This window comes from Seriola dumerili, unplaced genomic scaffold (genome assembly GCF_002260705.1).
Source record: "Seriola dumerili isolate Sdu_G_001 unplaced genomic scaffold, Sdu_1.0 BDQW01000121.1, whole genome shotgun sequence".
In the NCBI taxonomy this organism is placed as follows: domain Eukaryota; kingdom Metazoa; phylum Chordata; class Actinopteri; order Carangiformes; family Carangidae; genus Seriola; species Seriola dumerili.
This window is the reverse complement of record NW_019174376.1, coordinates 406629-432059: the sequence shown is the minus strand read 5'-3', so window position 1 is coordinate 432059 and position 25431 is coordinate 406629. Positions and strand designations below refer to the sequence as shown.

Sequence of the window (25431 nt, the reverse complement as noted above, 5' to 3'; positions counted from 1 at the left end):
TCTCCAGCATCACCGCCACGGAGCTGATCAGGACAGATGGTCTCATGTCCAGCAGCACAGTTTAGTATTCTGCTGCCTGGCTGGCTGTCCTCACTCTGCACAGAGAGGCTGGCTAATAATTTGTCAGCCCCTGTGGGGTATGAGGCCAGCATGTCAACAACGGGCCTAGTGTTTCGCAGGCCAGCGATGGAGATTAGAGAGCGAGGCTGATCCGGCCACTCTGCAGGCGAGGGAAGGGGGGCAAGTGGTGGGAGGGAAGGAGGGCAAAAGGAAGCAAGGGAGAGCGGGTGGTATTCCTGGGTCTCTCTCAGGGAGGGACTGCAGCTCAGACTGTGTTTTGCAACAATCTCAACCGTTTGGGACTGGAAAAAAGGGCACTAGTGTCATATTGTGTTTTTCCAGCAACAGTACATTAACACTGGCACAAAGGCACCACAGCACCCTATCGTGCGAGCGTATCTATTTCTTCACATCAGGACGTGCAAGGTTTTCCCTTGATGCAAACAACGTCTTATGTTTTCTAAATGTGAGAGGTGTTGTGCAACAATGTTCCCTCCTCTGCAGGTCATAAGGCTAACCCACGGAAATCTACAGACAAAAATGGTTTCAGACTTGCAGGACAAAACATGTTTTCTCAGATTCTGAGTGAACTAAAACATTAAGACCAAGAAAATCATTTCAGCATTTACGCAGGTTGACTCCCCTCTGTTATCAGTTGTTCAAACAGCCCTTTGCTACACAATGTACCTGCTGCCCACACAGCTGCAGGAAGCTCCACCTTCACTCCATCACTAGCAGAACAATACGCCTCGTTTTCTTCCCTCTGCCATCTAGCTCTTCAAAACATAAATATTTTTTTGCCTTTCTGTATGTCTAAGTAAAGTGCCAGATTTCAGCCCTACAGGCAAAAGCAGACTGAAGGAGTCCTATAGGTGACGCCGATAAAATACACACCTCTGACATCTAGTGGCTGGGCTGCGTAAATGTCTACACTCGTGAAGTGGTGGACTGCACACGCACAATATTGTAAAACAAATTTATACTGTACAGTGAATACAGGCAATATCCAGAGTTGGGGGACTGTTAAGAGAAACTGACCTTCAAAAGTTGGTTTTAATTTGTCCACTGTTGATGATTTTCCAGGTAGTTTCACTGATAACAGTTTGTTGAAAAAAGTCACTTGATTGATGAACTGGTACATTGTTTCCAAAACAAGACTACACAGGGTTTCTGCAGAGTTCACCAGCTTAAATTTAAGACTTTTTTCAGTCCTTCATAACACGACATAGAATGCAATTTAATACCTGGTCCTGATCTAACTAAACTAGTTGGGATGATATGACCTGGAATTATTTATTATATCACCTTCTCCCAGCAGTATATAACAATAAATGTAAAAACAATAACGATACAAGTAAGTAAAGGTGATATGACCTGGGCCCAGATTAGTGGCAGAAAACATATTGATGCATTAAGCAATAAAAAAAAGTATTAAATAATTCAAATTAATTTAAGCCAACACCTGTCCATAATGAGATGATGAGCTATCTAGCTACTGTAGCTAGCAGTGGGGAAAGTGTTTGCTACAGGTCTGATGGTGCTGACTGAAACTCAACAAAAAAGGAACCAAACCGCCTCTTGCACGAACAACTCACTGTCAAAACAATCCCAGTTCTTTTAGTCTGTGGCGTCTCCTGAGCATGCAGGTTGGATACTAAAACATTACTGTCAAAGGCAAGCCAGAGAGAACATTCTGTAAAGTAAATTTAAGACTTTTTAATACTTTCTAAACTAAACTAAATTCAAAGCTTTTTATGACTTGTCAAGACCCGCAGATACACTGACAACGAAATTCAGTGGAACTCTATTGCATTAAAGCAGAAATCACAGAAACCAATATCTCAAAACCAGGACGAATAAAAACAAAACATATCTGTATGGATATTTTTTTAAAAACAACAATTCTGAAGTTCATAAGTGAAGATCCAATGTACCTCTAAACTACAATATTATTATCATGTATTTACTATACTGAACAACCAAGAGATATGTTACTTTAAGGAGGTTGCCTAGTGTAATTATGATAATGATTGAAGTGCCAAATTATCTAATACCTGGAAACAAGACAGACAATGTGTTTGTATTTGTGTGATGCTGGCACAGATCATTAATGAGCGTTTTCCGTAGCTACAAGACACAGCCAGGCAAAAGGTGAATTCACGCTTGAGAAAGAAAGCTGCTCCAACCTAAACAAGATGTTAATCTGAATCTACTGTCTGCACACAAGAACCGGGCAGCAACACTGAGCCCGCACTAATCACACACAAGATCCAGTCAGAGACGTATGAGCAGTTTTAAATGTTTCTGCAAATACAGTGATCCTAGCTATTCAAAGGGAGGATAGAACCTTGAATGCCATCTCGTGATAAAAGAATGAACTTGTGCGCGTAGCGAGCAGACAAGCTGTGCTAAACAAAAACACCGACTTTCATCACAGGTCTTCCTACGTCAAGATGACTCACAAGATAGGCAACAGAATACCTCCTTTATGTCCCTGAACAAACCCTTCCTGTAACTGATACCTCTTCAAATCAGGCTTGTTCACATCAAAAGATAAGTGCGCATGAGAAAAATTGTGAAAACTTGATTTCACATACTGTTTAACAACAAGAACCTGCAACAGTGCACTTGAAAGTTTTTTGGTTGTAATGCAGCACAGAAGAGAACTGTTCAAATTATCAAGACGAAAGCCATATAAAACTCTAACATTTTCACACATTAGCTAACACTTTAAAACCAGTGTAAGGAAAAAACAGATTAGATCATTATGACTCATTAAGTTGTATTGAATTGTTTGTACTGGATAGGACTGGACTGACTCGTGTGTTTATCTCTACTAAATTTATGAGTGGTCACAACGTAAACTATGCTTCAATCTGACTCAAGTTTATGTTGTAAATTCATGTGAAGTTGAACGATGTCTGTGGTAATTGCTTTGCTCTCTGCTCAGCAACTAATTAACTTAACCTATAAATCAAATGACAATCAGAAGAATACTTATGGTCATGTTGGCCACTCCCTCCATTGACTCTGCTGGGACTTTGTATGGAAGCTGGTATGCAGACATCAAAGAGAAATGTTCAGGAACTGGACCAACAAAGTCAAACTCTTCCTCATTGTGAATCAGTTTCTGTTTCGCTTCTGGTTTTACTCTTCCCCTCCTGTTGTACCAGTTAATCTGTGCTGCAATTTAGTCATTTAGCTGGATGGTTCTGTAAAATTTGTAACCTATATTCTCAAGCCTGACAACACCATTGTTGACACCCTCACTAGAAATCATTAGCTTAGTTTTCCTAATTTTCCCTCCCTATTGCAAGTCTCACTCTACGTAATATGTAGACAGGATGTGTGTCAATCAAACTGACTCCAGACAATCACTGAAAAAGATTAAAAAACTTTTTTAGTCTCACATTTAGCTTTCAAGACTTGCTTGAGAAAGGTCTGTGCTGTTCGCAGCGCAGATTTCTGACCTTTGAGAATTCTTACAAGTGGATTTACATCACTGTGAGAAAATAGGATTTTAGGACTTATCAAAAGATGTACCAAACATGGCTACAACAATTGGTCGATTAAGTTGATCGACCGAAAATTAACTGGCAACTGTTTTGATAATCGTATAATTGTTTTAGTTATTTTTTAAGCAAACATGACAAATATTTGCTCGTTCCAGCTTCTCAAATATGAGGATTTTATGCATTTCTTTGCTGTACACGACAGTATAACTGGCATTTTTCATGTTTTCTGACATTTTATAGACAAAAGAAGGAATCCATTAATCAAGAAGATAATTGGCAGATTAAATGATAATTAAAATAATTGTTATTTGCAGCCGTAGACGAACTGAAACTAAACTGAAAGTGCAGTCTAAACATTTGAATATTTGATGAGATATGGAAGAAGAAAAGTATAAGGATTTACAGTGGAGGCACTTTAAAAGAGTATATATTATAACATTTTTTTGATTCAAGTGCGTCATCATTTGCTCTTATTTCACCAGAAGCCAACAGGGTAGAAAATTTGTTTGCAAACATGATGCGTAAGTACAACAGTGGTTCAGCTGTCGTCACTATCAGCTCACTTTAATCAATTTCCAACTGCTGTTTTCAGGTTTCCCTGAATTCACATTGGTTTTGGTGGGAGCTCAAATTTCCTGGCACAGTCCAAAGACTTGCATGTCAGGTGGACAGGAGACTCTCACTCTGTCCTTATGGAGGTATGAATATCAATGACCCAGTTATTGAGTAACAATCTGTCCAGTGTTACTCTCTTTCTTAACTTCACTATTTTCTCCTTTCTAGTTTAAATGTATAGCACGATTTCATAAAAAGGTATTTTATAGGATAATAAAACATTAACACAATAATAAGCAGTTGTTTTCAAAATTCTGTGATAGAAAATACCTTTGAAAACAAATGGCCTAGACCTGCAGTAGTAGCAAAAGAACAATGAAAGTTATGAGGAACAACCTGTTCAAAACTGTCTTAAAAAGACAATTTGAAAATGCATATGTCTACAGAAGGGTTATGCAAATATTGTGGGAGGAAATATGTCAATTTGCTTTATGGATGAACAGCACTGCACGCAAATGAACATGCAAAATCAACACTGAGGTGAAGGCAAAAGATGACAAACCAAAAGAGAAAACATGCAATAAAACACATCTTATTATATATATATACTGTATATATATATATATGTCATTATTAACATTACGACCTCCAGGGTAAGCACACATTAGTGGTTTTCATAACGACACAATGGTGGCAGTAATATGGATAAATTAGTATAAATTTTCACTAAAAAGACAATGATAAGCAACCCATACAAACTGACATATGCAAAGTGATAAATTCTGTGATAACAACACAGGCTGGGCATGCAAACAGCAATTTACTGTGTGCTCATCTCCTGTCCGATAGTTTTCAGTGAAGAGGATCAAAATGCAAACCACAAGCAAATGTCAGGAAACTGCTCCGGAAAGATGGACACCACATGCACAACAAACACACAAACGCACACAAGGTGCAAAGTGAGTGTTACCGTCTTACAAGCAATACCTTAAAAATGTGAAAACCAATAACGCTATCTATTAAAATGCCACTACAGCTAATTCAGAATTATGGTTCTATCAATGTGGACAAAATCATAATAATGCACTTAATACCAGATGATGTTTTTTCTAATAATAACAGCAAAATGTATCTGTATTCATGTCTATGTATACCACAGTATAGTCAGTATTATAAGGGCCATTTCACATCATTTGCATTTGATATCACACCTTCAGGTGGCCAGGGAAGGGAGGGGCCACTTACGCCAGCTGACTTTGGGGCTTACTGGTGAGTTTGCATACCACAATATTTCATGATGTACTGACACATATGCACTCTGTTCTCACGACTCCAGCTTCAGTCTCCGGCTTCATCTGCACCATGGCTGCACCGTTCATTCTGCTGGTTCTGTGCTGGGTGTTTAGACTGAGCTGCAGTGTGAATGGTTCACCTAAATGGTTCAACAACATTTCTACCAGTCTCTTCCATTTGCCCGGGGACATTATGCTGGGAGGGCTATTTCCTATTAACGAGCTCTCCAGCAACCTCAGCCAGAGGAGGGAGCCGGAAAACATCAGCTGTGAAAGGTAATGTGATAAGAAAAATTTTATTTTTAGGGAATAATGACCCTTTTCTCTGAGATACTGCACCAATATGTATGCTTAACCTTACTAACAAGGCTTCTTCTTTGTTTTATTTTTTTTTCTGTCTGGTTTCGCACAGTTTAAATGAACATGGACTCGGCCTCGCTCTGGTAATGAAATATGCAGTAGATGAGATCAACGGGAAACAAATCTTGCTCCCTGGCATCAAGTTGGGTTATGAAATCTATGACACATGCAAACAATCTGCCATTGTTGTGAAGCCTACTATCTCCTTCCTCACTGCAAAATCTGACAAAGCACTATCTGTGGAGTGTAATTACACCAGCTACGAGACCAGCATCTCAGCCGTGATTGGTCCTCTTAGCTCAGAAATGGTGTCCGTCATTGGAAAACTCCTAGGATTCTTTCTGATGCCGCAGGTTGGGTTACAAATACATCTGGTAGTAAATATGAACATTTGCCTCTTCAAGCTGTAGATATGAATTTGTTTATCCATTATTGTCACTTGCTCAGTTATTTTGTCTTGTTTATATTTTTGACAACATAATTACACAAAACAATTGCCCATTGGAATGCAAGCTGTACTGCAACCTCAGTAAAAGTACACTGTTTCAATAATGGGAAGGCCTGAGAAACATTAGTGTATCATAATATGACTCTTCTCACTTCAGATTAGCTACGGCGCAACCAGTGACAAATTCAGTGACAATCTTCTCTACCCATCGTTCTTCCGTACGGTGCCCAGCGACAAATGGCAAGTAGATGTCATGGCACTTCTAATGAAAGAGTTTGACTGGAACTGGGTGGCAGTGGTGGGCAGTGAAGAAGAGTATGGACAACAAGGCGTGCAGCAGTTCTCCAAAATAGCAGAAAACATGTCTGTATGTGTGGCCTATCAGGGGCTGATTCCTGTATACACTGACCCTGAACCAGCAGTCAAAACCATCATTGACAATATCAAAGCAACCAACGTTGGCGTAGTAGTGGTCTTTTCTCTCTCAGAGTCAGCAGAGATCTTTTTTAAAGAGGTTAGTGACACAGAGAATTATCAGTGTGGGACAGCATGTTACAAGTATTACATGTGATTGGTGGACAAATTATATTCAGTTCAGTACCAATCATGCAATCCAATTTCCTACAGGTTATAAGGAGGAATCTAACAGGTGTGTGGGTTGCCAGCACAAGTTGGAGCATCCATAATCGAATTACTTCTATACCCAATATCAAAAAAATCGGCACGATCATTGGGTTCATTGACAAGATACAGACCCTGGATCTGTTCACTGCCTACACAGAGGAGCTCTTCATCAAACTGAGCAAGGAGAAGGAGAGCACGTCCCATCCCACAGCAAAATCTGGCAATCCCGACAATCCCTGCCCACAATGTTGGAATTTATCACCTGCTAATATAAGCTTGGTGACAAACCCTTCAGTGCAGCGCACAGCTTTCAGTGTGTACGCTGCCATCTACAGTGTGGCAGAGGCACTACATAACCTGCTGGGATGCAATTCAACTGCCTGTATGTGGGGATCTGACACCAAAATCTATCCCTGGAAGGTGATTTTTTTTTTGTCTGCTATGTAGGTGATTGCAGACAGTTTAAATCATTTTTTAACAATATTGAAATTAAATAATGAATAAAAACTTCTTTTGCAGCTGTTGGAGGTTTTAAGAAATACTTCTGTAGATGTAAATGGCACACATATAGTGTTTGACAGTAATGGCAACCCAAACATAGGATACCAATTGATTGAGTGGATCTGGAATGCATCAGATGTAGAATTTGAAGTTGTTGGAAGCTTTTCTGAGCAACTGTCCATCAACAAGTCCCTCTTGAAATGGCACACTGCAAACTCAGAGGTAATGTCAGCAATTTATTAGAAAATTGATATAAACTTTTAAACCTATATACACTTTAAAAACTTTGCAATTAAATTCCTCTTAAATGTTGATTTTTTTTGGGGGGGGGGGCTTGACAATTCTAACTGTTATGCCACAACTTTTGCAGGTTCCTAAGTCTACCTGTTCAGCAACATGTGAGCTAGGCCAGGTCCGCAGAGTCAAAGGCTTCCATTCTTGCTGTTTTGATTGCATCGACTGTTTGCCAGGCACTTATCGGGCAAATGAGGGTAATGTGGTTGTCCATACATCTCTGCATCTCTGCTTAGATTAGTATATACTGTATATAAGGATGGATCTAGCAGCCAGTTATCTTAGCTGATAAAGACTGGAAATAGGGGGAAACAGCTAGCCTGGCTCTGTTTAAATGTAACAAAATCTGCCTACCAGCACCTGTAAAGCTCAATAATTTAAACTTTGTGTCTTTGTGTTTACCCGTACAAAAGCTAAAATGTGAAAATTACTATTTGTGGAAGACTATTTCTTGGCCAGGTGCAGTAACATCAGAGAGTTTTGTTGTCATCATGATGTTGCCTTCTTAAAATTGATATTTTCTCACTTCAGCTTTTGTATGGATTACACAAACAAGATATAACACGTTGCTGACTGTAGCTCCAAATTCAATGCACAGACATGAAAGAAGGAATAGGTGTATTTCCAAAAATGTCAAACTATTCTATTAATGGTGACACAATCAACCCATATATCACATGGTTTTATTTGATTTCTAGATGGTGTGCTTGTTCATCAAACCAAATTCCCATCTGTCTTTTCTGACTCATAGACGACATCCAGTGTACTAAGTGTCCTAAAGGTCAATGGTCCCTGAGCCGCAGCATTAATTGCACTGACCCAACCTTTGACGTTTTGTCCTGGGACATACCTGAAGCTCTGCAATTGATGCTGGCTGGGATGCTGTTGCTGCTGTGTCAAGGGTCAGTTGGTGTTGTGTTCCTGAAGCATCGAGGGACCCCATTGATAATGGCCTCAGGTGGGGCCCTGACTTTTGTGGCTCTGCTCAGCCTGATGGGAGCCTGCCTCAGTCTGCTGCTCTTCCTGGGGCAACCAGGGGACGTGGTGTGTCGGCTTCAGCTGCCCCTCATCTCCATTTTGCAAACAGTCGCCCTCTCCATTATCACGTCCATCTCACTGCAGGTGAGGAATGACAGACAAAATACATTACTGTAATATAAAACAATATGAAGATCACACATTGTAAACAGACTGAAACCCCTTTTTTTTTTTCAAACAGATATTCTTCGTGACAGAGTTCCCAGACACAGCTTCCTCTTACCTGCACCTAAGAGGCCCTGGGAGCTGGATGTGTGTGCTGGTCTGCTGTGCTGTGCAGGCTGGTCTCTGTGGCTGGTTTGTTCAAGAAGGGCCCTCACTGTCTGAATATAAGGCAAACATGAAAATAGTATTTGTGAGGGTCTTCCTGTCATGTCCAGTGTTACCTTTAATGGGATTCGCTGTAATGCAAGGTTTGAATGTTGTATTAGCCCTTATATCATTCATTTGTACCTTCATGGCAGTGAAGCCTCTTCATCAGTATAACCTTGCCAGGGACATTACCTTTTCCTCCCTGATCTACTGTGTGATTTGGGTGACCTTTATTCCAATCTACATAGGCTTGAATACAAAGAATAGGTCCATTGTCCATGTCTGTTTCACCCTGGCGAGCAACTTGGGACTGGTGGCAGCCTACTACTTCCCAAAATGCTACTTGCTGTTGAGGAAACCTGACTTCAATACACCAAAGCACTTCTGTACCTTCCTAGAGGGTGTCCCACCAACACCAGCTCAGGAGGAGCCACAGCCACAGTCACAGTCACAGTCACAGTCACAGTCAGGGCAGTAAATAGAGACACAGTCTCTATGATGTTTACCACAATGCAATTTTATGACTGAAAACCTATATATAAAAAAGGAATATATGAAGAATCATATATTTTGTAAAAATTATATTTTCATGCTTTGTATGTGAACAAAGAATATTATAGCTTAGGCCTAAAAGCTATGAGATATACTGTTACATTAGGTTATAATAAGTGTTTCATATATTGTTGAATTAATATGTAATTATAAACAACATGACTAATAAACTGCTCATGTAGGTATAGAAACAGTATATTTTACAATTTAAATGTATATTTTGTATAGCTTCATTATAATAAATACTCTAGGTAAATACAGTAGGTTAATAGTTGTAGTTGATTTTGTATTAGAAATTATTAGAAACTTATTTCTTAAGAAAAATTATCTTGCTTGTTGTTAATCTTGTTAACTCCATTAACTGTATAACAATAAAGACACAATTAAAAGGCATGCTCTTACAAACTGTAACTTTTCTAACTTTTCTTTGAAATTTTCTCTAAGTATCTGTGGACTGAGCAAGGCACAGATTATTCTTATTTGCATGGAGTGTTTCAATCCTCTCAATAAATAAAAGTAGCAATCAATACTATAAATTACAGATCTAGCAATACTCTGGTAACTGATATTAATATCAGTTTTTTGTGGCAACTGATATTAATATTTGTCAGTTTAAAATTCCAATAACTATAAATCAGCTGATATTAATTTATTTATTCTGACACAAACACATAAAATAAACTACATAGAAACTTTCAAACAATACATCTGACAGTTACCTTCTTTCATAATCAATTGATTGTTCAGTGTATAAAACGTCAATAAATAGTACAAATCCAGGAAATAATCATCATTATTCACTGAAGCCTAAGATAATAATACAAAACCCCAAAATGCAAATGTTAAATTTAGACTTGATTTGAGATTAGAAACCAGGAAATATGAAATGTGAATTGTTTCCACTTTTTTCTTGAGTTGACTGAAACGATGAATCAATTATAAAATTGTTGCCAATTACTTCTTTGTCAATCTGTAAATTGATTAACCAACCAATCATCCCAGTACTGTTCATTTTCTGGGTATCTGTCTAAACAATGAAACTACCATGTACGGTAGTGCTAGCATAAAAGTATCGAGTAGCATAAAATGGAGATACTCAAGTAAAGTAACTGTACTTGAGTATAGTAGTACTTCATTAAATTACTTTCCAGCACTGATGTTGGGTAGTTTAATCAAGCTAATTTCTGTGTATTAAACCTAAACAATTTTTTTAATAACTGCAGCTGTCACCGTCAGATAAATGAAGTATTATTAGACTATATTTCCCTCTCTGAAATGTTTTAAATGAAGTTAATTAAAGTAGAGTAGCCTACTTGAGTAAAGAATTTATTCATAGATGAGGATTATTTTCCCAACATTACCTTCTTTGTTGCTGGTGTAGCACTTGTTCGGTCCTGTCCTGTCTGTCCCATGCATTCCCATGCAACCCATCTTTTTGACTAATGGCTAGCTTACACAAACTGGCAATCACAGGGTGTTTGTGTGTTTGTATAAATTGCTGTGATTGGAAGGCTCGGACTTCAGTTACGGCCAAACCAATAACCTTTGCCGACTGAAACAGTATGTGTGTGTATGACTCAACCTGACTTTCATCGTTGTTACTGCCTGAGAAGCAGAATTCAGGGACAGGCTTTCCCACCACACTTAGCAACAGTTGCTAACAACTCAGGCTAATGGGCGCCTGCTGTTTATCCTGAGAGGTTCACTGGGTTTTTACTCTTCAAACTATCAACTGTGGAGGTAAATTCTTATTTTTCATGAATAGCAGAGGTTTTCTGGATACCTTTCATATGTTGGCTAGCTATAACGAAGCTAAATACTAGTATGCCTACTGTTTTTGGCTTAGCTTGCTAATGTGCACTGTAGGTAGTTTTGCTGACCTGTGCCAGAATATGATACTTTGGATTGACTATTCTTATAGATTAGAAACCTGCTTAATTAGCTTTAAATGTTTAGGTTTAATGAATCACAAGTAGAGCAACCTGCAGCAGTACACACTAAAGGTTTGTGAATGCTGCTTCCAGGCAATCACTGTTTTGAGAGAAAGAAAAAACTGTTTTGTCATATTTAGTCTCAATTTCACCTTTCAATCTAGGTTTTAAAGCTGAATATGACACTAAATGTCTAGGTTTGGTTAAGCTTAATGGTGAGAAGACAATGCCAATTTTCCCTCTTGTTACATTACTTTTTATTTTATGCAATAAAGCCCAGTGTAACCATGCCTCGCGGAAGATCAGCCACAAGTGCCCACTCAGACAGCAGTGAGATGGATATTGATGGTACAGGTAATGTTGCTAATATTAACTATTAACACCTTAGTGGTGTTAGTTTGCCAGTCACTATAATGTGCATATGATGTTTTCTAAGCAGAATCAGAGATAGCCAAACTGCAAAGACAGTTCAGGATCATGGAAGGAGATCGACAGGCCTACAACATTCAGGCCCGGGAGCAGATCCGCAAACAACAGTAATAAAACAGTACACCTACCACAGTGTTCACAATGTGTGCTTTAATTTACCTGATGAGCTGTTTGTGTGTTGTGGATGAAGGCAGGAGATGGACAAGCTGCTGAAGGAGCAGGAGGAGCTGCATCGAAACCTTGGTGTATGTAAGAGCTTGTCCCACCAACAGCGGGACAGTGAGGACGCCAAGAGTCTTCGTGCTCTGCTGGAGCAGAGAGACATGCTTGAGGACAAACTAGTGAAAGAGAAGCAGTGTCAAAAAGAACTAGAAAGAGAGGTTTGTAAGTGCTTTTCACTCGATGTATTACTAGTCAGGTTTACTGATATCTTTGGACACACCAACCCAAGTTTATGTCATGTGCTTATGTTGTGTCTGTATTATGGGCAGATCTCAAACATAGAGTTGAAGCTGGCAGAGCTGAGGAAAGGGGAGGTCAGTATTAGTGACACACAAAGGTCTGAGGTACGACAGACCCAGAAGGCCATACGCACACTGGAATACAAACTGGACAGAGTGAGTATTAAGGAGCATCTTTGTCTGGTTAATAGTACAAATTTTCACATATTACTGTAATATTTAAAATTTTGTGTACAATGTCCTCTTCAGGCTTTGACCCGCTTCAATGAACAGCTGACCAAAAACAGCCACCTGAGAGAGGAGTTGCAGACGCTTCATATTGAGCGTGTCCGTTTCCAGCAACTGCACAACAGGCTGGACAAGGTCATAGGTCACACCATAGATGATTGAAAGTATTAGTCTAGTTTCCTTGTTATTTAAGCCAACTATTCAAGTTTTTTACACTGGTTTTAAGATGTCAACTAAAAAGCATGTCTCTGCACTTTTGTGTTGTGAGTTGTAGGAACTGCAGGAGGTCCGCAAGAAGATCGGGGAAAGTGTCAACCTGTCCAATGCTGCATATGATGCTAGGTCAGATTCTAGACAGTTGTGTAATGTTGTAAAAAATTGGGAAGATGTGCACCTCTTGAGCTTGGTTTTTTAATGTCTTATCTATTAACCTTTCTACATAAGGGTGGAGGCTCAGTCCAAAATGACAATGATGAGGGAGAAGGCGGTGAAGGACCTTTCCCAGTACAATGCTGAGATGAAGGAACTTGAAAGGGTTATTGCACATGAGTGTAGTCTGAAAGAGTTTATGACCACCAAGTGCAGCGAGAGGAGCGGACAGGATGACAGCCATGAAACGGGACACAGACAATGTAAGACAAAAACCAATGTGCTATAGCTAATGTTGCTGTTTTGACATAATATTCACAATAATGACAAAATCTTTGTAATGCCATCAATAATGACAATAATGCCGACATATTTAATGTATCTAGTGGGAATCCCACCAATTTTCAGCTTATAACATTCAAATGCCCGAGCACAGTCACTTACAGTGCTGTGTATCCCATGAGCACAAGCTAGAGAGAAGAAACGAGAACATGAGAATTGAGTTTTAGAGGATTAGGGTGTATTTTCTGCTGCTGAATTTGACATTTTACAATATCAAAAGAACAGATTTCATTTAATTCTTCTGAGTCTACAACATCTGTTTTCTTATTCTCCATCCTTCCTTCATAAACCGTATATTAGTAAACACTTATGATTGTAGCAGTTCCTATTTTATATTTTGTTTTATGCTTGCAAAAACTGGGATGAATACTTAACTTATGTCCTCAGATGTATCAATAACATTGATTTTTAAAACCGATTGGTATATATGATGGGATTTTTTTTAATGATGATCTAAAACAGAAAGTCATAGACACACACACATAATAGGTAAGTAAGGTAGTCAGACTAAGGAGGGAAGTGTGAATTATAATTCATATCAGTATTAACAGCAAATGGTGAAGTAAAAGTAAATGATAATAATAATGCAAGTCCAGACGATAATGCTGATAGTGGCTTCGATACAGTCCTAATGACTTTCATATGATTGCAATGCTGCTTGTTTGTCCCAGTGTCAGAGGTGAAGGAGCAGCGGAGGACGGACTCTGGGGAAGAGTCGCTGGATGTTCTCAAGGAGGTTTTTGAGAGGATCCAGGCAATGACAGGAGAGGACAACCTGGACATGCTGGTCACCAGGTTCATCCAGGGTAAGTCTTACCAGCACAACTTGACTGTTTTATTCTCATCCATGCGCAAAGACAATGCTGTCAGATCTGCTCATTACTCAGTTTATTGCAGGATCTGTTTCAGTATGTGTTTTTAGTTTAAAACTGGCTCTTATTTAGATATCTTACTTCATTTTCATGTATCTACCTTTGGAGGGACATTAAAGCTAATTAAATGTAATGTCTCACTTTGATAATTAGGATGATCAGTCTCCATCGGGAAGATTTAAATGTACCTCACTGCTGTTTGCTGTTTTGCTGTGTAGTTGAAGACCGGAAATTTGCACTCTTCAATTTTGTTAATGAGCAAAACAATGAGGCTGAAGCGCTGAGGGATCATATCAGTCAGGTATGTTTTCTCTATTTGACTATACCCATGGACACACTCATCAGTTAATTTCTCCCATTTTTTACTTTGCTTATTCTCCTAATTAGTGCAGCAGTAGAATATGCGTAGGTACCAGTATAAAGAACTTCAAAGACCATGGTTGTAGAATCACAGGCAAGATTGTGTTCAGTGAGGAGAAAGTTAATTAATGTACAGTATAGCCAATATATGTTTATTTATCTGTTTACACTGAACTGTGCGAATCTGCAGATCCAAGAAGAGATGGAACAGTTTCGAGTGAAAGGTTTGCAGCAGGAGCACAATCATCGCTCTTTGCTGAGAGACATTGATGAACAACAAAAGGAAACTGAATGCCAAGCGGAGGACTATGAAAATCAAGCCAGCATTATAAGCAAAATCCTGGACGAGATTAAAACAGGTTTGGCAACAATTAATTTTACAGGTCTGTTTACAAGTCCAATGAAATTATCAGGAATTGACTGACCTGTAAAACATAGTTTTCTCTTAAATGCATGTTCTGTGTGTGTATATCTGCATACACACACCACATACTGCACCTTTGGCTGGATATTTACTGGATATTTAAACCCAGACAGTTGTAGGTAATCCTGACTCTTGGTTTCTCCCATCCCACAGGAGTGAACAGCATCTTCTCTAAAATGGAGTGTGACCACTCAGTGATAGAGGACATGCTGGGCTCCTCAACAGGGATTAGTGAGAACAACATCATGTCCTATCTGGGCCTGGTGGAACAGAAGACTAATGAGCTGCTCACCATACAAGCTTTCCTCGATTCTAAAGTAACCTGTCAACCTGTTCTGTCCTACCTTTTCTTGACATATAAGCCTAGTGTATATACATTACTTTCTTTCATTTCTGCTCTCTATTATAATGTGTCTTTGTATTTGTAATGCTTGCAGGATCTGGAAAAGGACTACAATCCAAAAGACCTGGCCAAATTCCTTTTGGGTCAAAATCCAGAGCTGCTTCAGCAGAATATCAGTATCCAACCTGCAGTCAACAGGTCAGTGTTTTATCGGTTAATTTTGAGCTCAACATACTTGTGACGTACATTTACACTCTTGGAACATCAATGATCATTGATGGGTGTGTCTGTGTTGGTTGGACTCCTCAGTGCAGAGTATGATGAAGAAGAGTCTGTTGTTACTGATGAGGAAGAACGGCCGCTGTCACAAGGGGAACTTCGCAGAAGAATAATGAAAGCGGTGCAATAAAAAGTCCCAATCTTACACTTGAGGGATTATTTATGGTTTATGTCATGATCAGTTGATTAAAGTACTTTTATCATCTGATTTTCTGGGTATAATTTATAGGTTCTGCAGAAAGAGAGTTCAGTCCAGCAAGCAGTGACCAAAGCCTCAAAGATCAATCAGCAGTTCGATGGCCAACGACACTCTCTGGAAGATGCACTGATCTGACACATTGACCTGATCAATGTAGTTAATGCGGATCCTCATCCCTGCCGTCATTATCTGCTGTTCAAGGGCCTGCGTTCATTGTTTACCATAATCTAGATCAATGGAGACCGTGACCGCTGACGGAACCAGCTTGAAACCATGCAGCTTGCACACACAAACATTTAAAGCTTAATTATGTTATGTGTATGTCACCTTTTATGATGAATCATTGGCATTGCCTGCTACATTATATCTTGGTGTGATTTGTTTAGTTGGAGCTAATTAGATTTGGCGCTATAAAGATGCCTTTTCAGACTCTGGTAACCAGCTGTCCTTTTGATGTGTGACTTGCCATCTGGTTTTGACTATACAATCTGGTCACAGTACAGCTCTCCATCACTGGCAGCGTTTCATTACATGGTACTTGCTGCTATGCTCAAACGAAAAGGTTGGGGGCAGCAGAACCTTTTGTAATTCTAACCGGCGCGCTGGGACCTTGATTCTGAGTTTCCGAAAAGGAGGTGAGGGGCTTTTAAGCACTTCACTGTACACATTGATTTTAAACACATTTTTGTTGGTGGAATAATGATGATTATTCTGTGAATCACACACATTTATTCAGATTTCTATAATAAAATCTGCTCCATATGACGTTTCCATTAAACTGGTTCTCTGTTCATTGTACGGCACAATCATTAACATCAGTCTCATAGTGTAGGCATATTGGGCAGAGTACTCTATTATCTTCATGTGTAGCAGTAATATCAGGAGCATCTGTATCTTTTTTTTTTTTTCTACAACAGTCAGTCTGGCTTGTAGGGCACAAGGATAAAAAAAAAAAAAACTTCACTTTGATCCTCAGGAGTTTCAAATGTCACCTTATCCAAACATCCTGGAGTGAGCCTGTGTTGGGGCAAAGATGGCTTTCGCTTCCTCTGTACGGGAGAGAGAAAATCAGAATGGGGAGCTTATTTTAAGAAACATATTTTTACCTACAGCTCAGTGAAACAATTAACAAAGCACATTCCTATATTTAGCTTTTAAAGGTCACACTGATGCCATCATGCTTTTTTTTCCTTTTTTTTATCATGGACTTCACAAAGGAATGGGGTGATTCAACAGAAGTGTACCTGTCTAAATAAGAACGTGACAGATTTAGGTCATTATGTTAATATCCATCTTGAGTTGTGTAGTTTTAATAGGAGTATTTGTTGAAGTGTTTTTTTGTTTTTCAAGTTCGGTTTTGACAGCTGCAATTTGGGGAAGTGAAACTGCTACTCTGTAAACATTTATGACTGATCGACCAATGACTTCAAGATAATCCCCCTCGCAGACTCAACTGTGTGGCTATGAAAACAGATTATCAGAGATAAAAGGGCGCCGTGGAAAAGCTGAGGGGTGGCGGTGGTGGGAGATGAGATGGAGGAGGCTGCTTGCTTTGAAATTCAACTCTCACTTACCACCCCCACCCCCCAACCACCCACCCACCCCTCTTACTCCCAACAAATTCTCTGTGCACACGGCTCTCTGCATTGCCATAGAAACCTTCCTTTTAATCACAACAGAAACCTCATTTCCTGCTTCTGACAAAAGAGCCCTCATTGCCTGTAGAGACCGCCTGCAGCAGCCATTTCCAGGGCCCACCTCCTTCTGAAGGCCGTACCTACCAGCAGCAAAAAGCCCTCCCACCTACCCCCTTCTATCCAGTCCTTTTTAGCCTTCCTCTCCATATAAGCACATTTTCCACCTTTTCTCCGTCCTGTAGCTTAACAGCTTCAGTATTTTCTATAGCGCACCTTCCTCATCCCTCATAATCTCTTGTTATCTTAGTCCTTCTTTTCTGTATTTTGTGGGCAATGCTGACTGTTGAGATTGTTGCATTTAGTTCAGTGTAATTAAAAAGTAATCATCTCAACAGTTTCTTGGAAACACCTACACAGCCAACCGTGCGAACAAGAACATGCAAGCACAGGTAGTGTTTCTCCCCACTCTTATCTGGGAACTACATGCTTGTCTGTGGCCTATTCATCTGTTCCTCGTCAGACCGCTGCACCTTATCAACTACAACAGCTCACATCCTGTTGTGCCAATCATAGTTCCACTCAGTCCCTCCACAGACTAATGCTGGAGTTCATTTTGTGTCAAAGTTCTTGTCAACTTTCGTCTCACTACAGGCAAAGTTTTCAGCAAAATGCAAAGTTTTCAGCAAGATACTTTCTACTTCCTGTCCCCGGTGTGGTTCTGTTTGGGAACAAACTGTGTTAGCACTTGTAAAAAGCCTTGTTCCCTTAATCTCTGACAAGACTGTTATCAGAACCCAGAAAAAAAAAAAAAAGGAAAATCCCCTGTCCTCTGTCTCCCACTCTGTCCTCCACTCCCTCTCTCCCTCTCTCTCTCTCTCTCTCTCTCTCTCTCTCTCTCTCTCTCTCTCTCTCTTTTATTTATTTATTTGGGAAGTTTGCCAGGTATTTCCCCAGAAAGACTGTCTGCGCCCACAGTGCTCCCCCTTCTCTTAAAGAACGCTCCACCCCCCCCAACACTAACACCCTCCCACCCACTTCCCACCCTACCATGAATGTTGCTAAGCAACCATCCGCCGTGAGAGCTGGTGCATTTTCCAGCCAATCGAATTACTGAACACATTTTCGAATAGTGTTCAAGATGGAAAGAGGATATCACTATCCTTACTATCAAGTCCTTTTTTCATAAATGAAGTTTACGCCTTGCAAATAATCAGCAGCTATTTCATCTTGCTGCACATACATGCTTTTGAGAGGTGAGCTTTTGATCATTCTCAGTGCCAGCTCGACCCCAGCATGTGCTACCAGTCCACCACTGGATGGCAGCACCATCAGTTCTTCTGTTGCCACACAGGCTGCAAGAATTTTTTACTGCTGTTGCTAAGCAATCCTGACTCTCATGTCTTACCTGTGAAACAGTTGTGAATTTTACAGATGTCCCTGACACCATTTTGTCTTTGTTTTCACTGTTATGAAATGCACCCTAAAGGAAATCTAAATATTGTTTGCACTATGAAACACATTCACATTCAAACTATCAACATTCTAAACAAAGATATAATTAAAATTCATATCAATGCAGAGACAAAGCCTGTACGTTTCTGCTGGCAGAATGAATGAGATACCCGCCATGTTTGAAATCCAGGTTTCAGTTAAATATTTTCCTCAAACAGCTTCAGTTGACTTCATCTCATCATACAGGAGACAGGAAATGTGCTCTTGAGTGATTAGGCCACCAGCTCTTGTCTTCCACTTAAGCACCAGTAGAAAGATCCATGTACTCTCTGGGTTGATATGCTGTGCAGCTTCTTGTTTTCTCTGTGTACAAACCTCTGAGATGTTCCCATGGACTGTTATGATGTTTCACACATTGCCTAACCGATCAAGCTTTTAAATGTAAAGATTTTCTTTATCATTGATCTATTTTCTCTTTCACACTCTGCAGGTCCCTCTGTGTCCCACCACCCACCCACCCCCCTCCTTGGTCCCCCTGTGCGCGAGTCCCTCATCTCAGCTTTGGTTGCTGTGCAGATGGCTCTTTGTTGGTGCTTCACAATGGGTCTAAGGTCAGTGTGCCTCATGCCATCAACACACCCAAACTTCTCCACTCCAGCTGTCTTGTGGAGTATTTGTATTTCAACTAAAATGATTCTCTGTCAAGCTTCACTGCTGCCGATATTTGCACGTTTCTGCTATGGTCGTGAATTATGAGGAAGTCATAAAACCACAGATGAAACAATGAGATAGCCCAGACCTCTCAGGCAGTAAAGACGTTAACACTCATCATCTCCTTTTCCACATCTGAACCACACCTATGCCTTCATTGTATTGACACATTACTTGAATCTTGAATTTTTACTGTAGATGTATCTGTTGTAGGCAAGCTCTGGAGCATGTGATATCTCTGAAACACACCAGACACCAGAATATCAGATCAGCCAGAGACATAAAAATGCAAATCTACAATCTGTTCTGTGATCCCAAGCCAAGCCTTGTTCATCATTCAAGAGCTAATGTGATAGTTACACATTGCTTAACCCTTAATATTTATTCAGAGGGTAACAAGATATGATGTACTTTTGAAATAGTAAACAAAGAAACAGGCTCCCTCAGAAAGATCAGTGCAAATAACAAACATAAAAAAGTGCTTTTTTTTAAATTGCTAATCTCTTTGTCACCAAACAAACACTCAATCTTAAACATCTGCAATGAAAGAAATTTATAGACCACTGACTACACAAAACACTGGACGTCTGTGTGAGAAAGAGTAGGTTTTCTCATTGTGCAAAGTAGAAGCTGCCGGGCAACACATAGTTGAGCAGCAGAGGGCCATGAGGTCTTAAGGCCAACATGCAGCAGGAAAGAGCAGGTAGAGTGAAAGGCGGGAAACTAGAAGGAGGAGGAGCACTTTGTGCAAAGCAGTAGGAATTACTGGAAATTTCCACTTTTCTCTGGCAAGACAGTTGCAGGGGTGGAGCTAAGAGGTGAAATAAATAAGGTGGTAGAGCTGAAAAAAAAATTGCTGTTCTTTCATGCACAGCCTGTTTTAGGTTGAAACCTAAAGGACATTTTTCACTCATATCACTTGTGTCCTCAGTTGTAACTTTTGATTAATTGCCATCACTTTTTCACTTACCTCCATTTCATCACCGAGACTTGTGTTTCAGTCATATGCCAGTGTTTATTCAGTTACGTACCCTTGTTGAATAATTGTTTTGGACAAGAAACCAGTACAGAATCTTGGAACACCATGTGACAACCACAGACACGAGTTTTTATCAGGTTCTGGTCTGTTTAAATAGGCATGAGATAATCAGGGTGTCTTACTTGCGTAAACTGAAGCCTTCATGAAAAGCACAAGGAATACAAGATCTGCTAGATCTATCATAGATAGATAGATAGATAGATAGATAGATAGATAGATAGATAGATAGATAGATAGATAGATAGAGCTGGGGTTTATGTTTTACTGTCAAATGTATTATGCATATGTGGTATTGGTTTTAATACTTTAATACTATATGATGTATTATTTGTCAATAGGGAGGGCAAAGTGCTCGCTGATGTATTTGAATACTTAATGGATTAATTGATGTACAATATGTTTCCCTACCTCCAACTGCAATCTGACACTGTTCAGGGCTGAAGACTGAAACATGTTTGTCTTTTTGCTGTTGCTGTGTAAGTTGATGCAGTTGATGATGATTACATCTCAACATCCACTGAATTTTAATCCAATCAATGGTAAATTTGTTGACACTGGAAATGCCCAGAATTAATTGCAACATTCTGTATGTACAATTTACAGAATACATACATCATCTTTGCTTCTGTAATGTGAATACACAATACATCACATCATATCTGTCATCCATCTGTACATCCACCCATTTACTCATTTTGTAGCAGATTCAGGGTCGCTGTGGCAACAAAACCAGTAGAGTACCCCAGGTGACCTTTTTTACCTCAGCAGTTTCCTCCAGCGCCTCCACCAAACACTCTCATTCATGCCAGCTGGGAGATGTGCAGTCCCTGAGGCATGTCCTCAGTCTGCTCTGGAGTCTCTTACCAGTCATTTATACCCTGTATGCACCCTGTATGGACATCCACAACCACTGTGGAGTTTTCCAAGATTTCAGCTGTTTGTATTCACATTATAAACTTTGGTCACTACTTAAAAGGGAGGGTCAGATTGCGATGGGTGACCAAGAAGCAAAGTTTATGGGTCAGCTGATGCATTTCTCTGTCACTCATGTCACAATCAGCTCGACTGTCATTCACTGATTATGAGTCCTGAAGTATCTGAACTCTTCTGCAACGAGTAGTTGCTTTCTCCTAATCTGGATGTGAAATGATGCCTTTTTATGGAGAGAATTCTTAGGAGAAGATAACGGTCACCCCAGTTACTTCACACCCTGTAATATTTGTCTCCTGTGCGTCAGAAATTTAGCTAGAAAAACCAATTCATTACCCAGTGTTAACAAAACAACATCCTCCAGACCTTGGCTGCACCTTGATATCCTGCCTTGGGTTATCACAAACAGGGAGGAAGGCAATGCACATCCTTTAATAAATCCAGCACTCATTTTGAACTAGCTCGAGTTAATGGCAAACACTCCTTTAAATCAAAGTGCACTGACACCAAAAGGCTTGCAGCATTGGGAAACACTAGCAGTGGCATTTTCCAAATCCTCAAAGCACCTACAGACTAATCCATGAGACACTGAAGAGACATGTCGACCACAGCAGCACCAACAACATCAGAGCTGCAGGATTTCAGGATCTCTTGGCACTGTGCCACTGAGGCACTTTGGTTTACATTATGTATGTTCCATTTAACTCAGATACAGTGTGTTTTCTTTTCTTTTCTTTTCTCTCTGTTTTAATTTTGCTGTTTTGTTGAACATTGTTTTTATACTCAGGTTCCTTTTTTTTCTCAATCTGTTGAATCCTGTTGTTGGCTGCTGTAGAGGCATAATAGTCCCTAAGTGATCATGAAATAAACACTATTACAATAAATTACATTTTTTTTATATTTGTTTTAATATGTAAACATTTTATGCTACAACAATTAATTCAAGTTATTTGTTTGCTTTTAAGTGGAAACTTGATTTATTGAACCCTGGAATGTAAACTTTTTATGTGTAGTTTTACTTATCAATCCATATATTCATGTACTTTTTCCATTTATTGTCATTATTGTAGTCTTACTTTTGTTTTATTTTGTTGTTCTTACTTGGGCCTTGGTATTGTTATTACTCTCCTCACCATCTCAAAATAATATTCTAAAAAAATCCATTCATTGTTGTTGCAGTTTTTATTTGAAAATATAGTTCGAGCTGCAGGATGTCTTGAGACAGCGCTACTATATTTTCATTATCATCAATAATGACTTTACCTAATTGTGTTAATTATAGGTCCATAATATAAGCACACTTTCTCCCTTACTGTGCATTCGGCTGAAGAGTCCAAGTGAGAAGTCAACTTTATGTTGTCCCTGTACTCTGCAGGACTTGCCTGAGAACTAGAGAAAGCCAGCCAGACCATGCAGGACACTGCTGTTCAAAACAAAAGAGCTCAGTTTGCCCCCACCAATTCCAGCAATTATCGGGACCCTTCCCCCGCCTAATCCTGACCTCTGCTCTTTGATGGGCCCCACTTTGCTCTAGCCCCAAGCACTGACATTCCACAAGTGAGGTCAGTCCTTTTGTCTGCATGAAATCAAGGTGAAATTAAGGTGCTGTACTTCCCATCCTATATCCTCTGACCTGTTAGACCAGCAGAGAACAGTTTAACACTTCAAGACATGTTTCCCTAGGCAATGGGACCTGATGCAAAATATTTAATTTATTTTCAAAGTGTGTCACTGTGAACACAAAGAGGCTTTCATTTTATACAGTATTACTTTCTGTGGTCCGACAACTTTAAATAGCATAAAAAAAAGTTTTCCAGTTCCTACTAGTGGAAAGTGTGGAAAACACTCAAGTTGTTGGCAAATAAGTTTGTAAAAATCACCACATAAATTGCATCTCTTTTTCAACTTTTTCCCTGACTGGCCTACTTGCTGCAACGGTTCTCTTACCTGCAGAATGAACAGGCTGCACACACATAATTTTTTTTAAAACTTTGTAACAGATCAGTGGCACATGGAAACATGTTGAGGTAGGCAAATAAGAAAAAAAAAGACAGGAAATGATCTCACAAACACTCCCCCCTCTATCTGATTGCTCCCATTTTCCAGTTACAGAAAAAGAGTGAGTAATGCCTTTCTGCTGCTTTTTAGTCTGCCCTACAGTTGTGCTCATGGATTCACAGTACACTCTGCACACACTGAGGCCATTACATGATGGATGTCTGCTTCAGTGCTCTGCAGTCTCCACATGGTCTTCATTTCCCAAATAAAAAGGGCAACACTTCATGTAATATCAAGATGAGTCCTTGTCTTCAAGTGCAGCGACATGGTGAATGTCTTTCATTGCTGCCTAAGGTATTCATTTTCGACCACACTATAACTGCGATGTGAATGTGATTACCTGACGTCTTGCTCATTGCTCATTATAACCATTTTTTTTGTCTTTCACATAATATATCAGAAGAACTGGTATATAATTAAAATTAGCAACATTTTCACATACTGGTAGCTATCAGGTAATATAGTTGAGCAACAGACTCAACATGAGGGGAAAAGAAATCCTAAAACAGAAAATAAATCTCTAAGTAACTAGCTAGTACACTGACACACAACCCTTTGATCTCTGCATGTAATTACAGTCTTCATAATTATATTTCAGCTGAATGTGAGGTGAATGACTAAAAAGGGCCCTGAGGCTTCTTCAAAATCGGGCTTGAATGCTGGCATGGCAAGGGGAAGATAAGTGAGGCAGAGAAGGATTAGGTTTGAGGAGTTCCTAAATTAGAGGCTAAAGAAGTACTTGTGTCAAGATATCTTCCTTGGGTGTGTTGGGACAAGTTCAGGATACAAACATTAGTTTGACTGTCTAGAAATTTGTAATCCAGACGAAAGTGATGTCATCTGTGGAGCATGTATAAATATGTTTTGTCTACTGGGGTTAAAGAAGTGGAAATTACACTGTTTCTCTGACAACTATTTGACAGTTGTATGAAAATGAATGTGCTTGTGTGTGGGCGGAAACAGTGAGAGGCGTGGCAAATAACGTTGATTGAGGTTAAATTATGTGGTTGAAACTTGAGGAATTCAGTTGTAGGTCAGTGCTAAGGCACAAACTGTGTCGATTTTACCTGTGATATATGTTTGCCCTCGTTTTTAAATGATAGTGAAGCACTGACCAGATGCAGGTTCAATTTTTTTCAGTTCAGGGACCACAGAGTTGTGTGTTGCCATTTCCTCTGGTTTAACAGTTGGATGAGCAAGTGCCGAGACAGCAAAAAAAAGTTCACCTCGTACTTCTGAGGTTGAAGAAAAACAACTTGCTTGGGGTATCAGACAACATTATATCATTAAGACAAAAGGTTTCTTAATTACCAGGGACAATATGTGTGGAGAAATTTCAAATTCAAATCATATTAATCACTTGAAATGTGAATCAGAGACAAACTGTAAAAAGCCTTTCAGTAGTGTCTGTGAGGTCTTGCAAATGAGTTCCCTTCTGTGCATGCTATCATTTTTTTTTTTTTTTTGCATGTGCATGACTATAGAAAAGATCACTCCTGTTGTACAGTTTAGACTTGACCTCAGTTAAGTGTCTTACCCTAACCCTTCCTCAGCTTTGTAAAACTGTACTTTCTCAGCAAATATAATAGAATAAAATACCTGTAATAAATTCTGTATAGGTTTTCACACAGTTCTGTATGCACACACATTTACTGTAGCCTACTATACACCACATTACTGTATCTATTAGACTCACAAATCACATGTCACATGTATTGCTTGGCTTATCTATCTGATGCCTGACACACGATTTATTTCCCCTTTTCTATTTATCAAATATAAAACAGATAACTAGTGTTCCCTACTGATTGAGCTC

At 39.5% G+C, this 25431-nt stretch overlaps 2 protein-coding genes across 3 annotated transcripts; both read left to right on the top strand.

Moving 5' to 3' along the window:
• Positions 1-5492: 5492 nt before the first annotated feature.
• tas1r3 (taste 1 receptor member 3) lies at positions 5493-9706 on the top strand. Its single transcript, XM_022748333.1, has 8 exons — positions 5493-5698; positions 5835-6135; positions 6388-6744; positions 6858-7274; positions 7374-7577; positions 7726-7846; positions 8401-8771; positions 8869-9706. The coding sequence occupies exons 1-8, from the start codon at positions 5493-5495 to the stop codon at positions 9475-9477; spliced, it is 2586 nt and encodes an 861-aa protein (XP_022604054.1). The 3' UTR covers positions 9478-9706.
• Positions 9707-11204: 1498 nt separating this feature from the next.
• LOC111223987 (coiled-coil domain-containing protein 63-like) lies at positions 11205-16523 on the top strand. 2 transcript variants are annotated; one of them, XM_022748325.1, is made up of 15 exons: positions 11205-11291; positions 11758-11836; positions 11922-12018; positions 12102-12291; positions 12403-12528; positions 12622-12735; positions 12875-12942; positions 13045-13232; positions 13983-14117; positions 14402-14484; positions 14734-14902; positions 15121-15284; positions 15405-15508; positions 15620-15710; positions 15819-16523. In XM_022748325.1, the coding sequence occupies exons 2-15, from the start codon at positions 11770-11772 to the stop codon at positions 15921-15923; spliced, it is 1701 nt and encodes a 566-aa protein (XP_022604046.1). In that variant the 5' UTR covers positions 11205-11291; positions 11758-11769; the 3' UTR covers positions 15924-16523. The 2 variants fall into 2 exon arrangements, with proteins under 2 accessions (XP_022604046.1, XP_022604045.1); XM_022748324.1 differs by having other exon boundaries at positions 11919-12018.
• The last annotated feature ends 8908 nt before the right edge of the window (positions 16524-25431 follow it).